The following is a 27,440-nucleotide window of genomic DNA, read 5'->3' as shown; positions in this document are numbered from 1 at the left end:
TAAAAACATATAAAAAACACACACACACACACAGAGAGAGAGAGAGAGAGAGAGAGAGAGAGAGAGAGAGAGAGAGAGAGAGAGAAAGTTCCTTAGCCCTGGGTACAATCCCTAGCACACCCTCCAAAATTCCAGAATAATAAATGTTTATTGGAGATAGATGTTTAAGCTGATTTAAACATTAAATAATGTATACATATTGAAACATCACAGGATACCCATTAATAAAAACAAAAGTAATTTTTTTCAAAACAGTAGGAGTTAGAAGAAGGAGGCATTGTTCACATTCCCAAAGCCTTCTTGGGCAGGCTAATGCCTAACCACAACCTGGAGAAACATGATCAACTTCTGAGGGACAAGAGATATGTAATGTCTATTTGTTTCTATGTATATGTTTTTCTTGGCTTTTTCAGGGTCTTTCTAGTTCCAAAGCTGTGGAGCTCCTGGCTCGGGATGGACCCAACACCCTCACTCCTCCTAAGCAAACTCCAGAAATAATCAAGTTCCTCAAGCAGATGATGGGGGGCTTCTCCATCCTTCTATGGATAGGCGCCATTCTGTGCTGGATTGCATATGCAATTCAACGTGTCAACAAGTCCGAATCTCTAGACAGTGTAAGCAACCACTTTGGCTTTGCTCAGTTACAAGGAAGAACTTAGTCATAAAGTGCAGCCATCACTGGGCAGTGTTGGTCTAAAGGCTGGATTCTATTACCATCAGGCAGTGATTGGTGTGCAGAGATCAGGAGTTCTCCCAGCTTAAAAAAAAAAAGGTATTTCATGGTCCAATGTATCAAAGATGGCATAAGTATAAGATACAGACCAAACACTGAGCTCCTAAAAATTAAAAAAACAAAAAAACAAAACAAAAAAAAACCCGTGAAGTATTTTGGAGCTATTTCTTCAAAGCTAATCTCCTCCCTTTACAAACATGGAGGGCAGCTATGCCTACTCACAACCGAGGGCCAAACCCACAAAATTGAACTGGCTGACACCATGCTAAGAGAAACCAGCTGCCAAAAGCCCCATGTTATATGAGGCCACTGATGTGAAATATCTAGTCAGGCACATGTATGGAGACAGGGGCATATATATCCATGGCTCCCAGGCTGGGGGCAGGAGAAGACAGTGACTGACTACCAAAGAGCATGATCAATAAAGAATGTTCTAGATTTCAGATTTTGGTTTTGGCAGAGGATCAAATATGCACATATAACAAGGTATCTTAACATAAATACAAAATGTATTTGCTTCATATAGACCTTATGTGCATAGCATGAAGGTAATTTTTGGCTATATTTTTAGTGTGCTTGTGTTTTGACTTTGATCTATCACATGAGGTGAGGTACAAATTTTCTACCCTGGAGTCACATTGTGACTTGGAAAATTGTGGATTTAGGACTGTTTCAGATTTCGGACTTTTTGATTAGGGATTATCAACCTGTATCTGTTTCTCTGACTGCTGCCTTTCCTCCTCACCCAGGTTTACTTGGGCGCTATACTTATCCTCGTTGTTATTTTGACGGGGATTTTTGCTTATTACCAGGAGGCCAAAAGCACCAACATCATGGCCAGTTTTAGTAAGATGATCCCCCAGGTGAGTAGCAGCCATCCCTCTTCTGGTTCCTTCTTGAATTCCAGGGTAAGAAAGAAATCCTGGTCCCACACTTTCCTGGGACATCTTGGATGAGTTACCTCATGTCTCTGAACCCCAGTTCTTCACAGGGTTGAGGTGGTGACAAAGAGGTGAGAGTGAGGAAAGTGCTGAGTCAGGGGAAAATTAGAACAGAACATTAGTCATAGTACATCTTCTGGACCATTTGGACAGTCACTCAGGTGGTTTCAAAATAGTCCTTCTCTGGTAGCCAAAAAGATCCACCTAAGCTGCTTTGTCTAACTGTGCTTTCATAACATTTTGCCTTCAGTGTTCCTTAAGGTTCCCAGTTAAGTATCCACAGCTGGGAAACCACTCTGGCCCTGAGCCAGAGAGCTGACGGCCAGAAGGAAAAATTCTGGGTGTAGGAGGTGCCTCCTGTTGCACCGCAAAGCTGGAGACCACCTCATTAAACTTCCCCCATCTCACCAGACTTCTTAAGCTCTTTGGCTGTTCACCATTCATCTCAGCTGGGAACCATATCTTCATCATCCAAGCCTGTTCTGGTTCCAAGAGCAGAGCTAAAGACAAAAATAGTTCTCAGGGTCTTGAGGCCCAATATTCTTTAGTTTCATCTGTACCATTCTGACAGTGGACAGTGGTGGTCCCACTTCCCCCACACACATACTTCCCACCCCCTCGGACCCACCCCCACCTGGTAAGGTACAGACAGTGGAAGAGCCAGCAGACTCACAAGGGGCTGAGGCATTTGTCATGGTTTTCTTCTGTAGCAAGCTCTTGTCATTCGAGATTCAGAAAAGAAGATAATCCCTGCAGAGCAACTGGTGGTGGGGGACATTGTGGAGATTAAGGGAGGAGATCAGATCCCTGCGGACATCAGGCTGCTGTCTTCCCAGGGGTGCAAGGTGAGTGTCAGGAAGAACCCACCTTGAGGAGCCTCCTGGAAGGTAGCAGGCATTGCCTCCCAATTTCGATAGAAAGTGGCTATTTTTAAATTGTTTTCAAACTTTCTTTCAGGTAGATAACTCCTCTCTCACTGGGGAATCTGAGCCCCAGGCTCGTTCAACTGAGTTTACCCATGAAAACCCCTTGGAAACAAAGAACATAGGTTTCTATTCCACGACCTGCCTGGAAGGTAAGGCCAGGTGGCTCTCAGAAGCACATGCCTCACCTGCTTCACCTCTCCCTCTTAGGCCTATGATTTTTGTCCCTCTGATCCCTTATTGCAAGCTTTTCCAAAGGAATCCAGAATTGAGGGGATCAGAGTACTGAGGCTGGTCTTTATATTGGCATGTGCTGATTCACTGTGCAAAGCCCCAGAGAGGGCTGTGAGACTCCTGGAGTAAAATGTGTACTTCTTCTGTAGGCACGGCAACTGGCATAGTCATCAACACTGGTGACCGCACCATCATTGGTCGCATAGCCTCCTTGGCTTCAGGAGTTGGAAGTGAGAAGACACCCATCGCCATTGAGATTGAGCACTTTGTCCATATTGTGGCAGGAGTGGCTATCTCCATCGGCATCATTTTCTTCATCATTGCGGTGTGCATGAAATATTACATCCTGGATGCCATCATCTTCCTCATTAGCATCATCGTGGCCAATGTGCCTGAAGGCCTCCTGGCCACTGTCACTGTGAGTCCACACTGTTATGAAGCCTGTAGCCTCACTACTGTGGATGGGGAGCCACAGATTTCCCCAGCTACAGGGCAACACACCCTCCCTACCAGGGACCACCATAGAGTATTCTGAACAGGCTGTTTCTTAGAGGGGTTGACAAAAAGAATTGTGATGTTTTTAATGTTTAAATGCATTGTCTTTGAAAGCTATATTTTCAGGAGCACTATCTTCACATAGGTTATTTTACCTCCTTAATATCTAGAGAAGATAAACTTGAATTTCTAGAACTAATGCATTCCTGACATTTCTTAACATCCATCCCCTTTTCTTGTAAAGGAATTCAACCCCTTCCTTAGCTAACCTCCAACTTTAGGCCTGGCTTTCCCTGTTTCTTCTAATTCAGTCCTTAGATAAAAACTCTCTCCTCCCTCGTTGGCCCATGGGGTAGGAAGGACAGTTCACATTCTAGTTATTTAACTATATTAGTAGTGGACTAGTGCTGTCCAGGCCAAAAACGAGAGAAGAACATCTTTGGGTTCCTGGCCTCATATGAGTCCAGGAGATAGTAATTTGAAGAAATTAGAGCCCAAAGGACCCTTTGGGATCTGAAGATTTCAAAGAACCATTAAAATATGAAGCTCTTAAAATGAACCCAGGATTTAGGTGTGTAGCTGAGTGACAAAGCATTTGCCTAGCATGTGCAAAACCATAGGTTCTGACCTTAGCACTTTTTTTTGTTTTGTTTTGCTTTATTTTTTTGTTTTATGTTCTTGATTCTCCACAATAGCATGTGAGTGACTGGGAATAACCTTCTTGGCCTATTATCAGTCAGGGTCTTACTTATCTATTCATGCTGCTACAGAAGCTAGGTAGCTCAAGCTCCCAGATTTTTTGTTTTGTTTTTGTTTTGTGGTTCTGGAGATTGAACCCAGGGCCTCATGAAATTGCTAGGGAAGCAATTTACCACTGTTCTACTTTCAGCCTTCTAAGCTCTCTTCTGGCTTACACGTGAGTTCTAGCCACAGCCCCAAGGCCTGTCTTGACTGCCTATGGACCACCAGGAGCATCTTCTTCACAGAATATAGGGACAAAAAAAGTGTCCCATGTTTAATTTTTTAAAGATTGTGGTTAATAGGGCCTTTTAGTGGCTTTTAAGTCACTAGTCTAGACTTACTGTGATACCAACTCTGGCCTAACACTCTCTCACCTCTCTCCTCCAAGTCAGTCCCAGATAACTTTAGCGATTTCTGTATGATCAAACCTGAATTCAAAATGATTGTCTGCAAGCATTCTCCTCTCTCTCCTGCCAGGTGACCCTGTCGTTGACAGCAAAACGGATGGCCAAGAAGAACTGCCTGGTGAAGAACCTGGAGGCAGTAGAGACTCTTGGCTCCACTTCCATCATCTGTTCAGACAAGACTGGGACCCTGACCCAGAACAGGATGACCGTGGCACATCTGTGGTTTGATAATCAGATCTTTGTGGCCGACACAAGTGAAACCCAGACAAGTGAGTTTTGTGGAGCTTTCTATCCTGAAGCTGAGGACCAAGCAGAGGGGTTGGGTGAACGTAGCCACACCACTCTGTGGTCTTATGGGAAAGATGTGACTCTGGTATGGTGGGCCCAACATTCACAGCAACCACTATTCTTTTTCTATATACCAGACCAAGCCTTTGACCAAAGTTCTGGAACCTGGGCCTCCTTGTCCAAGATAATAACATTGTGTAACCGAGCTGAGTTCAGGCCAGGACAGGAGACTGTCCCCATCATGAAGGTAAAGCTGTTGTCACACTTTGTCTTAAGTCACAGGCAACATGAGGTCACTCTCTGTATTCTACTTTGGTGTTTGATTTATTCCCTCCAACTGTTAAGTTTTCACTGGTAAGACAAAATCTGACTCACATGACATGCAGAAAGTTTTCATTCCACACACAGAAATGAGTGTGTCTTCAGTTGTCTTTCCTAATTTCTTTAAGTTCAGTGGATATAATGGAAGTTCTTTATTACATAAATATTATTCACTAAACTTGAAATACAATTGGATTAAAATAAAGAGACTGATCATAGCATAGAATATAGAGTTCCAAGAGATCCTGGAAGACTGGAATATAAAATATACTCTTTCTCTTGTTCTTCCTCCTCCTCCTCCTCTTCCTTCCTCCTTCTTTCTGTCCTTCCATACATCCTTCCTCCCTCCCTCTTTTCCTTCTCCATTTTATCCTTTCTTTCCTTTCTTCCCTTTTCACTCTTCTCCATTTCAACATTTGCCAACTTTTCTTCCCTGTTCTTTCTCATAATTTTTGTGCATTTGTTCTTCACTGTCAGACTGCTCATCACTGATCTTTTGGACCAATTATACCTGGATCTCCAGGTAAAGCTGTATGTGTCCATTTAGAATTTCTGCCATGTTAGTACCCAATAGTTTGCCCTTGTCATTTCCTACCTGTGCCCAGCCTGGCTTCCAGTCAATAGCTTTTCACAAATTTTCTATTTTCCATTCTACTTGTCTTGGGCCAAAACTGTTGGACTTTATGTTTGATTTTCTCTATTGTTTCTATCTCATAAGCCACCAAGTCCTCTCATTCTTGAAGTATACGTAATTTTGTACTTCTCTTATCACCAATGCCTTGCATCTAAATGACTGAACTAGCCTCTTCATTGGCCTCCTTGGTTTTCTCCTTCCTCCCCATCTTTTCATGTGCTGCTAATTTTCCTTAAAATTGATTGTATCGGGCTGGAGAGATGGCTCAGCGGTTAAGAACACTGGCTGTTCTCGCAGAAGACCCGGGTTTGAATCCCAGCACCCACATGGCAGCTAACAACTATCCATAACTCCAGTTCCAGGGGATCCGACAGCCTCTTCTGTTCTCCGTGGGCATTGCATGACACTGGTGCACTTACCTACATGCAGGCAATACACACATACACGTAAAAATAATTAAAAAATAGATTTTAAAAATTTTTAATTATTGTATCTTTGCCAAATTTCACTCAAATTTTTTCGGTGATTCCCTGTTTTCTGCTGTTTGAATCTAGACCGTAGGCTGCCTTTCAGGAAACTCCAGGTCTGCCCATACCCACCCGAACTTCTACTCATGACATTCTGCTTTCTAGAAGGCTTTCTTCTGATGTTCTGTCTCCAGGAAACCTCTCATTTAGAAGTTTGGGAAACATCTCCATTTACCATTCTCCAGAGAGCTCCCACTTGTTTGAACTTCCCTCATACCTGTAGGTGGCACAATTAGTTTATGCTCTTACCATGGTCCTGGCTCATCATTGATGGTCATGTGATAGCCTTGTCTCTTCACCTTGATGGTAAGCGTAATTGGAAGGCATTTTGGTCCATAAGCTACAGGTAGGTTGATTCATTAAAAACAGTCACAAAAGAATTGTTATGTGCTTATAAGTATTTATCTCTTTTGATTCCCAGAGAGTTGTGGTTGGAGATGCCTCAGAAACTGCTCTTCTAAAATTCTCAGAAGTTATTTTGGGGGATGTGATGGAAATTAGAAAAAGAAACCACAAAGTTGCTGAAATTCCTTTTAACTCTACCAACAAATTTCAGGTGTGTTTTTCATAACAACTGGCAATCTTTGCCACTGTGACAGCGCTTCTGCTGTACTTATCTATTGGTTAAGCCATATTCTAGATGGTATCCTGGCTTTAAAAAAAATAGTCCTTGGAGAGGTGGGAGATATAGACCTGAGCATCTGATCAACCAAAGCCAAGCTTCCCTTGTTGGCCTCCTTGTCAGCACTGAAATAGGGTAGAAAAAGAAAAGAAGGCAAAGAGCTTGTTAGGGCCTGTTGTTGCTAACATATACTACAAGTATATTCTCAGTCTGACTGGCACATACACACACTGGCAACATTATCTGTCTCACACATACACACTCCACCACCACCACCACATAACTTTTGTATGAGTTGAGCATAACAGCCACATCACAAAAGATAAATTAGAGGTGGGGGAAGTGATGGAAACTAACATTTATTGCTCAACAAATATAGCTGACCCTCTATACCCTCAAGTTCTACATCCTTACATTCAGTGGACCATGGCTTAAAAATACTGGAGAACAAAATAATTATTGAATAGGTACAGACTTTTTGTTCTTATTATTATTTCCTAAACAATACAGTGTAACAACTGTTTACTTAGCACTGGCATTGTATTAGGTAGTGTAAATCATTTAGAGGCAATTTGAGGCTCATAGGGGATGTACGTAGGTTCTATGTAAATACCACATCCTTTAATATAATGGATGTGAGCATCTTGGATTTTAATATCCTTGGGCCCAAAAGCCAATCTCCTAAGAATACAAGAATCAATTTTATGTATCCAGCACTTTACCTATATTATCTCATTCAATCCTTACAACAGACCTATAAGGTAGAACTAATGAATCCAAATTTATAAAGGAGGAAAGAGATCCTTAGATAGTGTTAAAAATCTAAATGGCACCAACTGATTCTCACAGTCAGACTCCAGAGTCTATGCAGAGTCTACTGCCTAGATGCAGAACAGTTTCAGCATGTCATATGAAGAAGGCTTACTTGAAACTGCCCTTGAGGAAAACAAGTGCTTCAGATGACAAGTCCTATTGTGTAGCAGTTTCAAAGCCCTAGGTTCGATTCCCAGCACTATAAAAAATGCCACTCAATACAATTCTTTCTAAAATTTGTGTGTTCATAAGCATTAAGGCTATATGAAGATTTAGCTATTTATTATATATTGTAATATAGACACACTTTATTAGAATGATTGTCTTAACAGGATGAGTCTGGAAGTAGAATTGTTGGGTCAAGAGTATTCATGCTATGTGTGGCCTTTTTTGCATCACTGGCCTGAAAGGCTGCTTATGACAGTGCCTTCTTCTTCCTCACACCTCCTCCATTTTCTTTCACGTCCAATCAATAAAACGAGATCTATCCTGAGACAAAGAGGCACAAAAATTCCTGCTGGCCTCAGAGCAGTTTGGGGTCTGCAAATGGCCATTCAGGGCTGGGGAGATGGCTCAGTCAGTAAAGAACTTACCTGAGTTTGACCTCTAGAACCCATGTGAAAAAGCCAGGTATGGTGGCACTTGCTTGTAATCCCAGCACTGGTGAGATGGACAGGCAGAACCCTGAGCTTACTGGCCAACCAGCCTAGCCTAATGAGAGAACTTGTCTCAAAACAAAACAAAACAAAACAAAACAAAAAACAACAAAAGAAAGAAGGAAGGAAGAAAGGGAGAAAGGAAGAATAGTAAAATGTGAAGGGCACCTGAGGTTGTTCTTATATGTACATGTACACCTGAAGCAAGCAACTCTCACAGCATTCCCCTCCACAACTTGTTCTAGTGGAGGACCACGTCTGACTGCCTCTAAATTCTTAAAGGGCCAGTGTCTATTTGAAATACAAGCTTCACTTAGTGTGGTTTCCAACTCAAGACCCTCTGGACCAGTGAAGTCTAGGTGTCAACATTTAAAATTTTTTATTTATTTTTATTTTATGTGTATGGGGTTTTCCCTGCATGAATGTAACTGCACCTGTGTTGTGCAATGCAGAAGAGGATGTTGGATCATGGATGGTTGCTAGCCACCATGAGGGTACTGGGAATTGAACCCAGGTCCTCTGAAAGAGCAGCCAGAGCTCCTAACCATTGAGCCATCTCCCCAGCCCTTGAGTGTCAACATTTTAATTAGGCACCAAAATCAAAGGACAGGTCATGCTTGGGGGGAGATCATCATTCTTACTCTTTACATTCTGAGGGCAAGTGCAAAAAAGAAATGTGTTTCCCCTACTTGGCGTGTTGCTAGTTGGAAGAGCCATGGTAAAGGTCTTGTATTTAACACCCCCAGCTCTCTATACATGAAACAGAGGACCCAAATGACAAACGCTTCCTCATGGTGATGAAGGGGGCCCCAGAGAGGATCTTAGAGAAGTGCAGTACCATCATGATCAATGGCCAGGAGCAGCCACTGGACAAGACCTCTGCAGATGCCTTCCACACTGCCTACATGGAGCTGGGTGGTCTGGGAGAGCGTGTGTTGGGTAAGTGTGATAGAACAACCTTGTCCATTTCCTGGGAGTTAAGAAAGAAGTCTCATGAGCCAATAGAGTATCCATGGCATCACATAAATCATACAAAGAAGAATATGAGGGGTCAGAGTATAGCTCAGTGGTGGAGCATTTGCCTAATATGTATGAAGCTCTGAGTTCAGTCCCCAGCAATGAAATATATCCATATATTCATACACACAGGATAGTAATGTGTAATAGGTTCTGTCTGGTAACAGAGAAGAATAGGATCTATTCCAGGCAATCAAAGCCAAAGCTTTTATAAGAGTCATATTTTAAACTAGGCCTTGAATAGTCATATTTGAAGGGAGGTAGGGGAAGGTATTCACATGATGGAACTGCAAAGGATAAGCAGGAACAGAAAGGGATGAGGTTAATTAATGTACACAGGGGAGCACGTGGTATATGCAGTGTTCCATAGTAGATTAAATAGTGTGGGTGTGGGAAGCAAGGCCAGAAAGGTAGACTGGAGGTTATGATGTGGAGTCCTTAAATGTGTGGTGAGGAATTGGGATTTGGTCCTGAAGTCAGGGGAGAACTTGCTCTACAGCAAGAGTGAGCTGGTCAGAGTTACACCCAGGGTTGGTTAAGGATCATCCTTCATGGTAGCAGGAAGAGGAGAAACACTGGTCTCAGCAAGAGATGGCTGCCTTCATTCAGTTGTAAAGAGGAGGGGGTGGGTATTTGATACAAGGTGATAGGAGTATGAAGAAGGGTCAGGTGAAAGGGATTCATTGAAGCAGAGTGGGTAAGATTTACTTCTTTAGAAGGGAATAGTGATTTTAGAAATGATTAAGTGTCTCATTTTATGAGTAGGAAAAAAGGTAATTGAATAACTGAGACAGAGCATGTTTGAGGTAGAAGGAACCTTAAAAATACCATCACTGAAGCAGTGTGTCTTACTGTCAGAACCATAGTTTGGCTGAATGCCACCTGTTCAGAACTATAGAATGAAGAATTCATAGAAACAGCCCATGGTTGATTACAAGGCTCCTTAAACACCATGAAAGGGCTTGCCACTTGATAGGAATCCATGGAATGTGTGTTTCTGCAGGATATTTGAGTTTGTAAAGCAGATAAAGTGTACAAATGAGATGCTATTGATTTAAATATACCCTACATAGCCCATAGCACCAGGCAATCTTTTCAAGAAAAGATTGGCTCCTATCTGACTAGAGTCACTCTGGGAACCTCCTGTTTGACCTCTCAAAGTCTGCTTTACTGAAATGTGGAAAGCAATGGGCCATGCTGAGAATTATTTGATGTAAAAGCCAATGAGAGTCACACAATCTGGGAGGTCCACCAGACACAGGAATGCCTTTGACCTTAACCTAACAGCTGATAGGTTGATAGCTCAGAGTAAAGGATGGTTCTACCCAGTTACTACTGGCCTTTCTCCTGGGCTTATCTTAATTTTAAGGACTGAATTTTATACCATTCCCAGAGGTCCAGAGTCCCTTTCTCAGCTTATGCGGCAGCATGTGCTTGTTTCTCTACATGAAATGGCCTCCCCCATTCCCATCCATGCCCTGTTCCCCCTCTCCTGGTGGCTGAAGTGCAGCTCTGTGCTACAACCCATAAGCTTTATCGTGCTTTATGTTTTAGGCTATTGGTCCCACCACTAAACAGATATACCTTCATAAGTAAAGTATGTCCCACTGAACTTGTCTTGATTTTTTCATTTCTGCAACATAGCATAGAACCTAATAAACAAACAGGACATTATTACTTTTGGAAGACATTGGATGAAATATGTCTTTCCTAAACATGCATTATGGGATTGAAGGGATTAAACAATTCTGGTATACTCTAATATAGTGCTGCAATAATACAGGACAAGTGCATCTTCATGTCACCTCCCTCCCCACTTGGGATCAAACCTGGTGCCTAATATGCTAAGCATGGGTTCCAACACTGAGCCACAGCATAACCCGTCCCCCCTCACTTAACTCTGTGCTGTGATTTACTCAGTTTCACTAACTCCAAAGTCCTTGCCGATTCCAGGATTCTGTCACCTCTACTTGCCAGCAGATGAGTTTCCAGAAACCTATTCATTTGATGTAGATACCATAAACTTTCCTACCTCCAACCTCTGTTTTGTGGGGCTCCTGTCAATGATTGATCCACCTCGGTCTACCGTGCCAGATGCAGTCACCAAATGTCGGAGTGCAGGGATCAAGGTGAGGGTTCTTTTCCTCTATATATATTATATCTGTTTCTAAGAACAATTGTCATTGAAGATGGCCCAGTCTTTAGGTCTCTTCAAGTAAATATCATAAGCCCCACATTTGATCTCTACCTTCACTCTAAGATTTCAGTAACTGCCTCATACAGTGTCTATGTAAAATGGACTATGACAGGAACTACAGTGAGAAGAAACTGCTGGTACCATGAATTAGCCATATATTGCCCTACGCTATGATAGATAATAAAAGGTTGTATTACTTCAGGTTCCATAATCCACTTGTCTTCATGATAATTGAAGTCAAGATATGAATTCCATTACCCTGTTAGCATTAAGACTGTTAAAGCAACATCAGGCTCTCACAAGGAGATACCTACAAGACATTGCACAGATGAAGTTATTACAAAAGGGGAAGGTTCCTCTAATGTCAGAGTGGGATATGTAAGAAGTCTGGGCACATGGGTGGTCCAAATAGGATCAAGTGCATCATTCAGAAACAGCAATGTCAGATCCAGAATTGCCTGTGAGTGAAACCTCAGCAATCACTAGGTCCTGTGAGAGTAGGTAGTATCCTGGTAGATACTGAACCATGATCCCTACTTAGCCAGCAAGTTTCCTCATTATCTGTTGTTGTGTTCTAGGTTATTATGGTCACAGGTGATCATCCCATCACAGCCAAAGCTATTGCCAAGAGTGTAGGGATCATTTCAGCCAACAGTGAGACAGTGGAAGACATTGCAAAACGCTGCCACATTGCTGTGGAACAAGTCAACAAAGGGTAAGTATAGAATCAATGGAGCAGAAAATCAAGTTCTTAACCACTGGGCTCTAACGAGTTGTGCTATTGGGAACAAATCTCCTTTTTGCCTAACACTTATGGTAAGGCTAGATTGGCTTGATTTATAATTTACATTCATTCATTCACTGAAAATTTTATTGAGTATTTGATATGTGCTAAACACTGCTTTGATAACATAAGGATGGCCCTTTGTGTGTCCCTTGTCTGATATTTCAAAATCCAGTGACATGTAATCAGGTGTACCTTAACAATAGGATACGTCTTATGAAATGCAATTTCCTGTTGTGTGAACATCCTAGAGTATACCTACAGAAATTAAGACATCTACCAAATCACTGGGCAATATAATCTTATGGGTCTCCCATCATTGACTGAAAATGTCGTTGTGCAGCACAGGACAGAAGATCTAGAAACTTCAGTCCATCTTATTAAGAGAAATTACTTGTCACTGACACAATTGTAGAATTAAGAATATTCTGCTGCTTTCATGCACCCCAACCCCCAGCAGTGAGCATTTGGGCTATTTATCTGTGTATTCAGTTGGCTTTGCAGTGTGCTTATGCAAACATAGTCTCTTTTTCTATTTAGTATTAAATAGAATAGAAACTTTATTCTTTTAATCATGTCTGTCTTTCATCCATCCATTATTCATTCATCTATTAATTCTTTTGATAACTAGTTGTTGAATTAAAGCTGTATTTTTGCTAAGTTCTGTGCCAGACACTGGAGCAAACATTGTCCCTACCTTGGAAAGCTTTCCATCTAGCCAGAGGAACAGAAAATAAGTGATATAAGAAGACACATGGGGAAAAGCAGCCTAGGCTTTGAATGATATAATGAATGAAAAAACTATAGAATGTTCTATTAAATAGAATGATACCAGTTGGCTCTTCTTTCATGCATATGTGGAGAAAGAAAAAAGCAATGATCATCTCCCAGGCACTTAGGCCTTTTAGGAACACAGAGCTGCCAGGTAATAAATAATTATCAGGTAGCAAGTTACCAAGTAGGATAGAGCAGTAATAGCCTCTGAGTACAGCAACAGTATCTGTTTATGTAAAGGAGACTTGCCAGTGCTCCTTTGTATAAATAAACATCACTCTACAAAAACAGGATAAGGACTTTAATAATAGTATTATACATTTTCACACCAGTTACCACACTGAATAGAAGAATGAAGTGAATACATTTATTGATCGGTAAATTTCTGTTAAATCTAGGCAAGTGCTCTAAGACAGAGCCACATGCCAACCCAAGTGCTCACTTTGTGACTGTCTTCATGTATCCACTTGGTCAGCTCTGACTTCATGCTTCACAGCCATATACCTAACAACTCGTTCCAGCAGCTATAAGGAAGGAAATGTCTTTCCCTCTCGTCTTAACTTGATGTTTTTTTTCAACTACAATATTTTTATTAACTCTTTGAGAATTTTATATATGTAGTGTATTTTTATCATATTCACCCCCACTCCTCCCATTAACTCTTCCCAGACCCACACCCACACCCCTTCAACTCTGTATACTCTTTTTCTTGCTTTTTGTTTGTTTGCTTTGAGACAGGGTCTCATTATGCAGCCCTGGCAGGCCTAGAACACACTATGTAGATCAGGCTTGTCTCTATCTCACAGAGATCCACCTGCCTCTGCCTCTCTAGTGCTAAGGTTAAGAAAGTGCACCACCATGCTTGGTTCTTTTTAAAAAAAAAATAACCCACCAATTCCAATTTATACTGCCTATATACTCATGAATGTAGGGTTACCTTGTTATATTTTTTTAACCAGCAGTTAGGAAAACCTTGAATCAAGTGCTACAACTCCAATATTTAGCACCAATAAGAAAAATAAATGTGAAAAACTCAAAACTTAGAAAACAGAAAGAATAAAGCATATAATGTTCTGCACCTACAACATTTAAGCTGAGATTCAAGGCTATAATGTGGCATATTAGCCAAGGGAAGCTGAGGTAAGAAATGCCAGTTCCTGGCAAGAGAGACACATATAGGCCTTCAGGCAGTGGGGGTATTAGGGTCACAGAACCCAAGGAATCAGATGAGGTGGAAGGGAAGACTCCAAGAAGAAGGGAAGTTTAACAGCTCAAGCTGCACTTGACCTTGTAGGCTGTACCTGGTCTTACTGGCAAACAAAGTAAGGGATTCTGGGGTCTACTCAAGGCACAGTGGAAAGTTCCTGAAGAGTTCATCAGAGAAGTAGCACAGTCAGAACTACACAACTGAGAATGCCTAAAACCTTACTTTTATAGTCAGCTGACATTAATTTTGCTCAAAGACTTTCTCCCAACATAGCACACTGCACACAGCAGAGTTCTATAAACCTAAAACTAACAAAAGGACTTCTTACCCATGTACATTGGCATAATAGAATTCTAGGAACCAGAACATAAGAACAGGCAAGGGTTTGTTTGTGCGTGTGTGTGTGTGTGTGTGTGTGTGTGTGTGTGTGTGTGTGTGTGTCTAGATTTGTTAACCCAGGGCTTAGTGATGCCAGGCAAGTGCTTTATCTCTGAAGTCCACACTCATCCTTAAGCAACCACTTTTCTACATTCCTTATGCAGTACCGCTTCTCACCCATTCGTGAAAGGAAGAGGCTGGTTGGCATTTTGTCGTAAGATACCAGGAAATGGCCTAATTTTTTAGCCTCAGCTTACTGTCTTGCAATAGAAACCAAAGTGTCTCTAGTACCTCTAACCCGTGAGATCTCACTTATCAGGCATGAAGGATATTTTGTCCCATGTTTTGCCCAGAACTGTGTTTCAACCTGTAAGATTTGGCCTTAGGCCTTACCCTCACTGTTTTCAGTTTCTTCTGACCCTTCTAGGGAAGCTAAAGCTGCTGTGGTAACTGGCATGGAGTTGAAGGACATGACCCCAGAACAGCTAGATGCACTCTTAACCAACTATCAAGAAATCGTATTTGCTCGGACATCGCCACAACAGAAGCTGATCATTGTGGAGGGCTGTCAGAGGCAGGTGAGTCAACAGCAGCTCCCAGATGCCTTACTAGGCCTGACTCTCCATTGGAAACGGAGCAGAAGTTGGATAGACTGAAGTTTTGTCCATCTTTGAGACCCTCCCACACCATATATTTTCCAGTTCTCTTATTTCATCACAAGAACTTGGGCTCCAATGGAAAGGCCACTAAGCACTTGCCACTGTGCTAGATGTGAATATAGAAAGAGTTATAAATGTAAAAACATAAAATATATGAGACATAAGAAACAGTCATCCTTTGGTATCCATGAGGAAAGTGGTTTCGGGAACTCCTAAGTAATATTTGTATAGAATATACTCACATTCCGTATACTTCAAATCATCTCCAGATGATTCATAATATCCAATACAATGTAAATGCTGCCTGAATAGATGCTATCCCCTATTGCTTAGGGGACTATAAAAAAAAGTTTACACATGTTCAGTATAGAGGCCATTTTCTTTTTTTCGATATTTTCTTTTTCCTTTACTTTGTTTCTGTTTTCTTTTCTTTCTTTTTTGTTTGTTTGCTTACTTTTACTTTTTTGAGTCAAGGCTTTCCTGTGTAGCCCAAGATGGCCCCAAACTCAGTCTTCCTACCTCAACCTTTCATGTGCTCAAACTACAAGCATGTGCCACCATAGTCAGGTATTTTTCCAACATGTTCTATCTTTGGGTGGTTGAATCTGTAGGTTTGGAACCCATCCAAATGGAAGGTTGATTCTATAAAACACCTCTGTTTAGTGAGTACACTGTGGATTTTTGTTTTGTTTTAATGTTTCATTTGAATATGTCTTGGCCAGAACTTCTTATTCTCATTTTTAAGACTTTCCCATCTTTTTCTTCTATGAGTCCATCATTTTGGCTCCAGTAGGTTTTTAGTCTTAAGACAAAAGGAAGGGAGTGTGCTTCTTGTTTGACCTGTGGCCTACTAAACTCTCTTCCATTTTCTTACCGGGTGCCCACAGGATGCAGTTGTTGCTGTGACAGGTGATGGAGTGAATGACTCTCCAGCTTTAAAGAAGGCAGACATTGGGATTGCCATGGGGATAGCAGGATCTGATGCAGCTAAAAATGCAGCCGACATGGTCTTGCTAGATGACAACTTTGCATCTATAGTCACAGGAGTGGAGGAAGGCAAGTTGGGGTCTCAGGGTGTCTTTTTGATAGCCAGGTTTCCTGTGGGCTGGAAGCAAGTCCTCTAAAGAGACACATCTTCTCTAGGTCGCCTGATCTTTGACAACCTAAAGAAAACCATTGCCTACACACTGACCAAGAACATCGCTGAGCTCTGCCCCTTTTTGATCTACATCATTGCCGGACTCCCCATGCCCATTGGCACCATTACCATCCTATTCATCGACTTGGGCACAGACATTGTAAGTGGGAATAAATGGAATAAGCTCTGCTAACAGCTCAAGGGATATAAAGTTCATATCTGTTACCTCCAAGAGCCATAAGATGGACAAAGTTAGTGCTTCTTAAACTTTTCTACCACTGGGCCTGAAGTTCTCAATCTCTAATGAACTTCCAGGTGATATATATCCTGCTGGTCCAAAGACCACTGTCCTCATCAAGGACTAGAGATATCTGTCAAGTGCTTAGAAATGAAAGCCATTCACTGCATGCAGAGCTTTTTAAGACCTGCGTCAGGGCTAGGGATATAGGTCAATAAATAAGCACTTGGCTTTGATCTCTAGCACTGATTTTTAAAAAGACATGAGTTTTGACCCTCTAAAACTGCCATTATCAGTTTCAGCCCCTAGTGCTTGTAGAAGATAAAACAATCATTCAATAGTCCCCTGCCTCTGAGGAAGAGGTAGTGCCTTAAAGTGATAACCCCACAGTTACTCCATGTTGAGTTAGAGAATCAATGATCTGGAAGTGCCTCACTAAATGCAGAATGAAGCAGTGGTTTGATACTTTGTTGTTGTTTTTGTTTGCTTGGTGTTTGGGAGAGTTTTGTGGGTGTTTGGCTCTGACTGTTTGCAGTATTTAGGATTGGATATTAAGACTTCCAAAAGTCACCCTGTCTAAGTCTTCTCCTCTTCCAACATGTACCCATTTAAACTCAGCTCCATGAAAGCCCCCATGTGTCTCTGGCTTACCCAGACTAAGAGAAAACAAGCAACACAGAGCAAGCTAAAGTCACAGCACAATAGCCCTGAACATGGCCTCCTTCTCTGCCTTATGTCACCCAGGCCTGGTCCCTGCCTTAAGGGGAAACTAGAGATGTTTTGACCTTTGAAGCATAAACTGAGATCCCCTTCCTGAATAGAACAGATATTTTCTAAGCCCTTCTAAATTTTCTCATTTTCCCCTCCTGCAGTGGTTCTCCAAGTATGAACCGCTTTCGAAATACAAATTATCTGGCCCAGCCCAGACCTCCTGAATTGGGAAGTCTGGAGGTAGGGCTAGGGGGTCTGTGTTTTAAAGGTCCTCTTGGTCTTAAGGACTATGAGAGAGAACCACTATTCTATCATATTGATTTAAGGCATAGTTGCCAAAAGGGAAGGGGGTATTTTATAATGTGTGGGGGGGTCATAATGAGCTTTATTTAGAATTGCCAGCATATGGAGACTTTTAAAAGCAGATTGACTTTTTTAAACCCAGGGCCTCATTCATGCTTCTACCATGGTACCCTTGAGCCACATCCTAAGCCCAAAAGCAGACTTATTTTTAAAGGTAGATGCTTTCAAATCCCATATAGACAATGTATCCACATTGCCTACACCCTAGATGCATAAGTTCCCCACCCCCACCATCCACTCACACCCACCCAGGCCCACTCTTGATTATCAACACTCTGTAGTGGTCAGAGCCTTCCAGACTTTGGTTTCATGGATCTGCTCCTTCTCTAGATTCCCTCCATTGCCTTGGCCTATGAGAAAGCAGAGAGCGACATTATGAATAGGAAACCTCGCCACAAGAAGAAGGACAGACTGGTGAACAAGCAGCTTGCCATCTACTCTTACCTGCATATTGGTATGAGGAGGGTGTGTCATGTGTTCTCCCATCTCCCATCACACAAAAGGCCCTCCCAGAGAACTCATTCAATGTTCCAGGCAGGATGGGGATGACAGGAGGGCCCAGTGGCACATGAGGACTGGGCAGCTCTCTGAGCCTAGCACAGGACTCATATGTGACTCACTCTTCCAGGTCTCATGCAAGCCCTGGGAGGTTTTCTCGTGTATTTCACTGTCTATGCACAGCAGGGCTTTTGGCCTACCTCTCTCCTTAACCTGCGGGTAGCATGGGAAACAAATGATATCAATGACTTAGAAGACAGCTATGGACAGGAATGGGTGAGTCAGAAGCTGTTTTTTCAGCATCACCTGGTCTTTCTCCTCTCCTCCCTACCCACCCGTACCATACCAGCACAGAACTTCCACTTTCCTAAAGTGTCTTGATGAGACAAACCTGGAAGGCTGGAAGATCCCTGGTAAAAATGATTCAGCCTTTGAGAAGGCTCAGCTTCATCTCTCAAACTCGACTCACTTTTGCGTTAGCTCAGCCGCTATTATCCAACACACATGATGGAGTAATACAAGTTAGCATCTTTCCATACGTAGGAAAAAAAAATTTTCTTTCTGAGCACAGGAGGTAGTCTACTCTTAATCTACCCTTAATCTGGGCAAGGTGGAGAAAGATGGTCAGACCTTAGAGAAATCTTCTTGCAGAGTCTCATGATGTCATCTTTCTCTACCCTTTGACAGACAAGGTATCAGAGAAAATACCTAGAATGGACAGGCTCTACAGCTTTCTTTGTTGCCATCATGGTCCAACAAATTGCAGATCTGATCATCAGGAAAACCCGGAGGAACTCCATCTTCCAGCAGGGACTCTTCAGGTACCTTGGGTTCATGGGCCTGCCACACGGGGATAATAAGGGTCTTCAAATTTTCAGGATCCTCAAATGGTCATACCTGTAACACATGTGGGGTTGACTCTGCCCTGTGGCATGGCCTGCTGGGTGCATGATTACATAGACATAGGAATTCAGAATCTGTTTGCTTTCATATGTATTTCAGAAATAAAGTCATCTGGGTAGGGATCATCTCCCAGATCATTGTTGCACTGATCCTTTCCTATGGCCTTGGGAGTGTCACAGCCCTGAGTTTCACCATGCTCAGGTGAGTTCACCTTCCCTGGCACTAAGAGCCAGCCCTTTTAATGAGCCATCACAGCTGAAATAAACACTGGGGTACCCACAGTTTTTATTTCCTTTTTTCCAAAGAGATCAATGGATCCCAGCCTAGAAACCCATCTTATATCCTGCCCATTTCCCAAAAGAAGAAAAGGGTTTTCCAGACCTTACCAAGCCATCTCTACTCTCATTCAACAAATTGTATCAAAAGCCAATGTTACTTCTAGTAGTCACAGTGCAGGCTAAATAACAAGCTTTGCAGGCCCATTTGTGCAATGAAATGTTTGTTATTCTTTCTAGAGAAGCAGGGGAAATGACGAGAAAGCACCCTGCCTCCACCTTTGGCCAAGGTATGAGCTGTCACTCTAGACAGTCTAGAGCTCACCTTCTCTTCTGCTTTCAGGGCTCAATATTGGTTTGTGGCTGTACCACACGCCATCTTGATTTGGGTATATGATGAGATGCGAAAACTCTTCATCAGGCTCTACCCTGGAAGTGAGTAGTAACATATATATGAATCTGGTTTTCTTTTTTGCAGAGCTGGAAATCAAGCCAGCTGTGCAAAATGAGCACTTGACCAACTATCCCCAGCCCAGCAGTATGATTTTCAATGCTTATACACTGCTTTCCACAGGTTATCCCTTTCTGATTTACCCTTGTCTACCTCTACAGGCTGGTGGGATAAGAACATGTATTATTAAGACCATGCCACTCACCAGGTCTCCCAGCAGCATATCAAAGATGTTCTTCATGTTCTGGTTACTCCCTGGGAGATCTCTACATAGTGTGAACATCATCAAACTCCATAGAAGAGAGACTTTCATGCAGAAAACTGTATGAAGCATACTTATATTTTGTACTTTATAGATGAGATTTAACTGTTTATATAGAATTTCATCTCTGTGTCCACCTTATTTTAAATTATGTGAAATTCAGGTAATGGCACAGGGAAGTATATGTTTATATGTATATAGAGCTCACTATGTTAAATATCCCTGTATGACCCAGGTGTCTGCTGGGGTCTGCCTTAGCTAAGACAGGATTCCTCAGACCTCATTTCCTTACCCCATAGAGGTCCAGTGAGCCCCCTGAACCCACTGAAGGAACTTTTTTGTTTTCCAGAATTCAACCTCAGCAGAGAGTACCTGTGGTTGAAATAGTACTATTTATTTCTTATATAACATTGCCAAGCACTCTCCAGCAATAATTTTATGTCAGTCATGTTTTATGTTATAACTATTAAGTGTATTCATGTATGTCATATATAACATTGTTGACAGGTCCACGGAGGCCTTGTTTTTAAGTAAAAGATGTTTTATAAAACCAAGTGTCATTGTGGTATTATAATTTGAGGGTGTTTTTAGAATACAGCACACAGAACACAAAAAGATAAAATGTGATTTCCATTTCTGTTTTGGTTTTTGAATTTTTTGTTATTGTTGTTGTGAGTCTGTTTTGTGGACTTGGTTGGCTGAATGGTTTTATTCTTTCTTTCCATATATTTACCCAGGGATGGTCTGGAAATGTAGCTCTTTTCCTTTTGAACTCTTCCTTCATAGTACCTCAATACAATCCCTCAGTGTGGACTCTGGGGAAGCAGCACTCTAAGGAAAGTCGTTTTTGTAGCCTTTCTATTTGTTATATGCTGATTGATCAAACCTGAAAATGGCATTTGCTTAGTTTTTCCATGGTGTGCTCTCCTCCGCACTCCAGCCTTTCACACAAGGTATCAACTGTTGCTGCTGCAACCACCTGTGAGTTACAGCTCAAAAACGGAAAGGGAGACCTAGAGACACTACTCAGGTGAAAGAGGTAAGGGACCGTCACTGGAATTTATGTAAATGGATTATAATGTCCAGTGTGCATTATGTGTGTCAAGTTAAAATAATGTTACCATCTTCGTGGTTTTTAATGTCTAGTTACAGTTGCAATTGTCACAGAGTTAATCTATCAAGTAGTTCAGCGAACTAGAAACCCTTTCCAGGGTACTTTGAACATGAGAATGGCCTCATTTCAGCCCAGAGAAGGCAACTGATACTTTGTAAGCTTCAGCCAAAAGAACCTGCCTTCCCCCCTTTTCCTACAGGCCACCTGAGCACTCTTGGCTGAGACACTGGCAGCTCTTAGTTCTGCCAGGGCCAGTAGGAAACAGTGAGCAATGTGGCACCAAGTTTAAGGTTTAACTGGGGGTAGGATTAAGTGGGAAAGGGTTGAGACTTAATGTACATGTTCATTTATTTCCACTTATTCAGCTTTCTTTAAAAAGCTATTTCTTGTCCTTATATTACTGATTACAGATTCCTCAAAATGAAATTAGGGTATTAAAAGCATATAAAAAACTTTAGTTCCATTGTGTATATCTGTGCGAGGGCATGTGTGTGTGTGTGTGTGTGTGTGTGTGTGTGTGTGTGTGCATGAACGTATGTGGAAGCCAGAGGACCACCTGGGTATCATTCTCAGGAATTCCATTCACTTTTGAAACAGGGCCTCTCATTGACATGGAGCTTGCCAATTGGGCTAGAAATGAGGCTCCTTTGCCAGCAATCCCCAAGGATCCACCTGTCTCTGCCTCCCTCTGGGATTACAAGGGCATGCCACCATGCCCAGCGTTTTTACAGGGGTTCTAGGGATCAAACTCAGGTCCTCATGCTTGTGAAGAAAGCAGTTTACTGATTTAGCTCTATCTCTCCAAAGCATTGTGAAGATTCTTGGTGCACATATCCAAACTTATCTGATTTATAGTACCACCAATAATAATAAATGGAATATTTATCTTGCCTATTAGGATATAAAAGATCTATCAAGTATTAAACATCTTTTAAGTATCAAAAAATATATGGATTAAATCTAGGGCCTCATATATGCTGGGCAAGTGCTGTACAAATAAGCTCTATGTCCAGCCCTATTTTTTACTTTTCATTTTGAGATATGGTTTTGCTAGGTTGTCTAGGCTGACCTTGAATTCACTCTGTAGCCCAGGAAAGTCTTGAACTTGGGATCCTTCTGCCTCAGTCTCCCAAGTAGCTGGGATTACACACCTGCACCACCAAGCCTGACTCAAGAGATTTTTTTTTTTGGTCTTTTTGAGACAGGGTATCCCTGTAGTCCCAGCTGTCCTGGATTCACTATGGAGACCAGGCTGGCCTTGAACTCACAGAGATCCGCCTGCCTCTGCCTCCCGAGTGCTGGGATTAAAGGCGTGTGCCACCATGCCCAGCTAAAAGAGATTTTTATTCATTCAGCAAAAATATAGGAAATGTTTCTATATAGTCTAAGGACACAGGGACAAGCTGGATCTTGGAACTCTCAAAGTGGAGCTCAGTGGCTAGTACAGAGTCAAAGTGATCTCAACACATCACCTGGATCCAGACCCACCTTTATTAGACAACTTCACTAGCTTGTTTTTAACCAAGCCCAACCTCCTCACAGGATCTCAAGACCATAGACTAAAATACTTCCTGTTCTACCTCCCAATGCTGACCGGTTTCTCCACTGTTTCTGCCACTCTCTCTTCTCCCAGAGCTTTGGTTCATCTGTTCCTACCTAGAATTCTCTCTGCTCCTAACAAGTGGCTGTTCCTTCTCATCTGTTTCTCCTGACCCATTTATACAGGCTCATACCCTCTACCCCACCTCATCCTGACACAGTCTAAGCCTCATGATGTCATTTTAGTTTCAAACCCTTTATTACAGCTTGTTTTATTTTCTTCTGTCCTTTCACTGGATTAACTGTATCAGGATGGGGTGAGTGGAGGATGTGAGCCTGTTTAAATGGGTCAGGAAAGCCTTCCTGGAGAGACAGATGAGAAGGAACAGCCACTTGTTAGGAACAGAGAGAATTCTGTGTAGAACAGATGAACCAAAGCTCTGGGAGAAGAGAGAGTGGCAGAAACAGCAGAGGAAACCCGTCAGCATTGGGAGCTGGAACAGAAAGTATTTTAGTCTTTGGTCTTGAGATCCTGTGAGGAGGTTGGACTTCGTTAAGAACAAACTAGTGAAGTAGCCTCATAAAGGAGGGTCCTGATCCAGGTGATGTGTTAAGATCACTTTGGCTCTTGATGGGAGGAGGACTGAATGAATTCCTCAGCCAGAGTAGCTATGGCTTGGTTTAGGCTGGTGGTGCAGGGTGTGAGAACAATGTGGCAGACAGACAGAGACAGAAAGGCAGAGACAGAGACAGCAAGATAACACTTTCAACTGAACAAATTTTCAATGGGGGAATTTTTTTAATGGAGGCCATCCAGAGTTAATTCAAGACTTACACATGTTCAACTCAATCAACAAAAGGCCACCAACCACTCTGACTGAGCACATGGTGATCAAGACGAAAGAAAGAGAAGGCACTGAGTAATACTGTAATCTCCCCATATCCAAGGGGATATGGTCAAGGATCCCTGGTGGATGCCTATGATAGTATTTCTGAGATGTCCTAAATTTAATTATGAGATCCTGAGGCCAGAGGGAGTGAGAGATGAGGAGGTAAATCTATTACCAAGCTATAGGCTGCTATGAAAAGACCATTTTATATATAATGTATGTTAAAACCTTAACTCAAATTCCATCATGACTTCTTAGTGCCATCACATCCTGTTTGTAAACCCAGCCAATTCAGAAGCAACAATGACCTCTCCTTATGGACAACCCTCTTGTCCCAATGCTTTCTCTATTATACATAACCCATCCTTTTATCTATAACCAATGCAGGATGGTTTTTCACTATAAAAAATTGTTCAGGGGTATAGCCTAGTGGTAGAGCATTTAGCTATAATGCTTATAGCCTTGGATTCCATCTCCAGCACTACAAAATAAAATAATAATAATAACATCTGGATATGATGGTATATGCCTTTAATCTCAACACTGTGGAAGCAGAGGCAGGAGGATCTTTGTGATTTTGAGGTCAGCATAGTTTACATAGTGAGTATAAATCCAGCCAGGGCTATATAGTGAGACTCTATCTCAAAAATAAATAACAAATCTGAGAGTGGTGGCACTTTAATCCCAGCACTCAGGAGGGAGGCAGAGGCAGGTGCATCTCTGTGAGATCAAGGGTATCATGATCTATATAGTGAGTTCCAGGCCATCTGGGGATATAGGGAAATCCCATCTCAAAAAGCTAAATAAATAAAAACATACATAAATAAAATAATAGCAAAAAATAAAGGACAGTGATGGTAACTGATATCTATTATTAAATACCCAATGCCTACAACAATACCACCAGCCATATCAATCTTGCCTCACAATAAGAAAACCAAGCTTTTAGAGTCAGTGATTTGCCCGGTGAAGGGGATTCTCTGATCTGTAAAGGGGGGAGGGGTGTTTGCCCTTGGATGGAAGATGACCATACAGGACTACCCTCTGTTTTATAGCAGGGTATAAGAACTAATAATAATGCAAAGCATGTTTTGTCTGTAGATGTGCAATGATCCAGTCCCATGGGGGATTCTTGTATCCTGGAAAAGCCAGTTCTTCTCCCTGTGTACAATCAGGTGATATTCTTGGATACTATGTAAACTTCTTGGCTCCTTTGAACCATTTAGAACAACTGCCTAATTCCCTCCTCCAAATAATGAACTTAAATAAAACCTTTAACATTTGTTTACTTTAAATCTGTATGGGAGTCATAATTTCACCCTTTTTAAATTATCTTTTCACAATGGAAAGGAAAGCCAGCCACTATTTGTTCCCTGCTTAGGGCAGTCTGAGCTCCTCTGTGGAGCTGCTGCCAATAAGCTACTCTACAGCTGGTCTTCTGTTTGGCATTGTTGTGTCCTTGCTGCTGTTTTTTCCAGTTTAGACCAGTTCTCTCAGCAAGCTCCTTCCTCTTTCTAGGGCCCCATTACTGCTTCCTGACCAACCCTCTGACATACTGGAGCCCAACTGGGGGATTTTACCTTCTTGGTCCAGAGATTCTAAGTCTAATGGAAATAAAGCCTGACTGGTTTTAAATGAATAGCGTGCCCCCCTCCCTAAACTAGTCATTGTGAAAATAACTTAGGATGTTGTGGAATACAGCATTTCAATTTTAGAACTTTGGGGGGGATTCTTTGTGTGGTGGTAGTGGTGGTGATGGTGATTGTTTACATTTTGTATTTACAAAATGGGGCTCTTCTCTCAGTTTCATCCTTTCAAGAAATCAAGCACCTGCTGCTAAGGTATACAGCACTATCCTTACCTGGGCAGTACCTACTTCTTTCCAGAGCATCATTTTCTCCTCTGAGGTGGGCCTGAACCCAGTGTGCTACCTGTTCATCCCTGGGGAGGTCACAATGTCTGCTGACTAAACCCAATAAAGACAGAAAGATCCCCTGCAGACGGAAAACTCTAGTCACCACATCAAGGGCCACAGCAAAGATGTTCAGAAAATCACCTAGCATAAGGAAATGATGATGGCAAGGACTATGTCAGAAAAGGGCCACTAGTCACCTGAATTTTTTACAAAGGAGCTGAAAATACACACTGGAGAAAAGACAGCATGTTTAAACATCTCATGTTCTCTCTCATAATTGCGCTACCTTCAAAATCTTAGATATACATATTTTAATTTGAAATTTCAGACAGGTCAAGAAACTAATAAACAGCCATGGGGGGGTGGGGGAGGCTTCCTGGGAGGGGTGATAGAAGACAGTTATATGAAGGGGAAAAGGACAGCATTAGAGCCGGAAGGGTTAAACAGGGCTGGGAATGGGAGAGCAGGACAAAGGAGGAAGTATAGGGATGAATAAGAAACACTAAAAGCCATATGGAAACCTACTACTATAGAAGTTTCTTCAGGTATACACATATACATTATAAAAAGAGATTAAAAGGAATTATCTTATAAAGAAGGAACAGTGCCCTTTCTAGACATCAAAGGCTAATAAAAAAACAAACAAACAAAAAAGAACCTTCAGTATCAGGAACAGACTTCCTCTCTAGAAGCTGTTGACCAGGGGGTCCCATAGACCCTCAAACAACACTGGCCATTGCCCCTGTTCTTGGTTACCTACTACAACTGGATGGTAAAGACCCTATTGCTGAAGATACTACATATATGAACTGTAGAGCAAACAAGGAGAAATCAAACTGATGCTGACTTGAGAGCTTCATCTCTACTGACTGGCGTTCATAGTACTGGAAGGTGCTATGCAAGCTACTGGAAGGAAAAAATAATCATCAACCTTACCCAGCTGTGAATCTTGTGAACCATAATAACAACTGGCCTGGCAAGATTTGCTCACAGCTGCAAAGTGGCACAAATATTGTGGGAGTAACCAACCACTAAATGGATTTAAGTTCCCCTTCCCAGGATGGAGCCCATACCTGACATTGATATCAGGCTTAGGAAACTGAGGCTAAACAGGTTACAGGACATAAGGGAGAACTTAATACTAGTTTTCTACTAAATAATTATATTAAATGGACTCTTAATGACTTATTGTTATATCCATAGATTAATAAATCTCTCAACTCTTACCAGAGTTTTCTTATGCAACAGATGGTGATCAACATAGAAATCCACAACTGGCAAAAATGCAAAGAACAAGAGGCTGAAGACTGCTTATCTCTGAATAGGACACCTATATCAAACTTCTGACCCCCAAGGCTCAGGGATCTTTGTGGAAGTGGGAGAAGAGGGTGGGGAGATTCTAAGAGCCAGAGGTGGTAAATGACCACAAGGAAACAGAGTTTTCAGGCAGCTGGTCAGTTATTCATATGAACTCACAGCAATGGTGACAGCGTGCACAAGTCCCATGCAAGCTCAAACCAGAAAAAAAAAAAAAAATCCCAGCATAGACTTGAGGAAGCAGATAAGAAGCTCTGACCCAATCTAAGGAAATCGTGGCAACAGATGGCAGCTGGGAGAGGCAGAGACAGTCTCTTTCAAACATGGGACTCTTGATAGGTTAACCAAACTCCAGTGTATGAACAAACACTGAAGATTTGGAGACACAAATTAGACTCTACATGCCTATAGAGTCTAATTACATATATATATATAAAATTTTGTGTTATAATATAATTATATATACATAATTATA

General features: G+C 41.9%; 1 protein-coding gene across 1 annotated transcript in view; it reads left to right on the top strand.

Moving 5' to 3' along the window:
- Positions 1–20,744, top strand: part of Atp12a (ATPase H+/K+ transporting non-gastric alpha2 subunit) — a 24,182-nt gene extending 3,438 nt beyond the window's left edge. The window contains exons 4-23 of the mRNA XM_008824405.2: positions 414–614; positions 1,483–1,596; positions 2,385–2,519; positions 2,632–2,749; positions 2,981–3,249; positions 4,545–4,743; positions 4,900–5,009; positions 6,666–6,800; positions 9,082–9,274; positions 11,306–11,481; positions 12,128–12,264; positions 15,120–15,270; positions 16,239–16,407; positions 16,495–16,649; positions 18,132–18,255; positions 18,430–18,575; positions 18,987–19,120; positions 19,302–19,403; positions 19,821–19,912; positions 20,090–20,744. Of these exons, the coding sequence (XP_008822627.1) occupies positions 414–614; positions 1,483–1,596; positions 2,385–2,519; positions 2,632–2,749; positions 2,981–3,249; positions 4,545–4,743; positions 4,900–5,009; positions 6,666–6,800; positions 9,082–9,274; positions 11,306–11,481; positions 12,128–12,264; positions 15,120–15,270; positions 16,239–16,407; positions 16,495–16,649; positions 18,132–18,255; positions 18,430–18,575; positions 18,987–19,120; positions 19,302–19,403; positions 19,821–19,912; positions 20,090–20,118 (2,889 nt within the window). The 3' untranslated portion in view covers positions 20,119–20,744. The remainder of the gene's footprint in view (positions 1–413; positions 615–1,482; positions 1,597–2,384; positions 2,520–2,631; positions 2,750–2,980; positions 3,250–4,544; positions 4,744–4,899; positions 5,010–6,665; positions 6,801–9,081; positions 9,275–11,305; positions 11,482–12,127; positions 12,265–15,119; positions 15,271–16,238; positions 16,408–16,494; positions 16,650–18,131; positions 18,256–18,429; positions 18,576–18,986; positions 19,121–19,301; positions 19,404–19,820; positions 19,913–20,089) is intronic.
- Positions 20,745–27,440: the final 6,696 nt, after the last annotated feature.

Source organism: Nannospalax galili, unplaced genomic scaffold, assembly GCF_000622305.1.
Source record: "Nannospalax galili isolate Female #2095 unplaced genomic scaffold, S.galili_v1.0 scaffold388, whole genome shotgun sequence".
Classification (NCBI taxonomy): domain Eukaryota; kingdom Metazoa; phylum Chordata; class Mammalia; order Rodentia; family Spalacidae; genus Nannospalax; species Nannospalax galili.
Note: the sequence above shows the minus strand (reverse complement) of the source record. Positions and strands in the feature narration are given on the sequence as shown.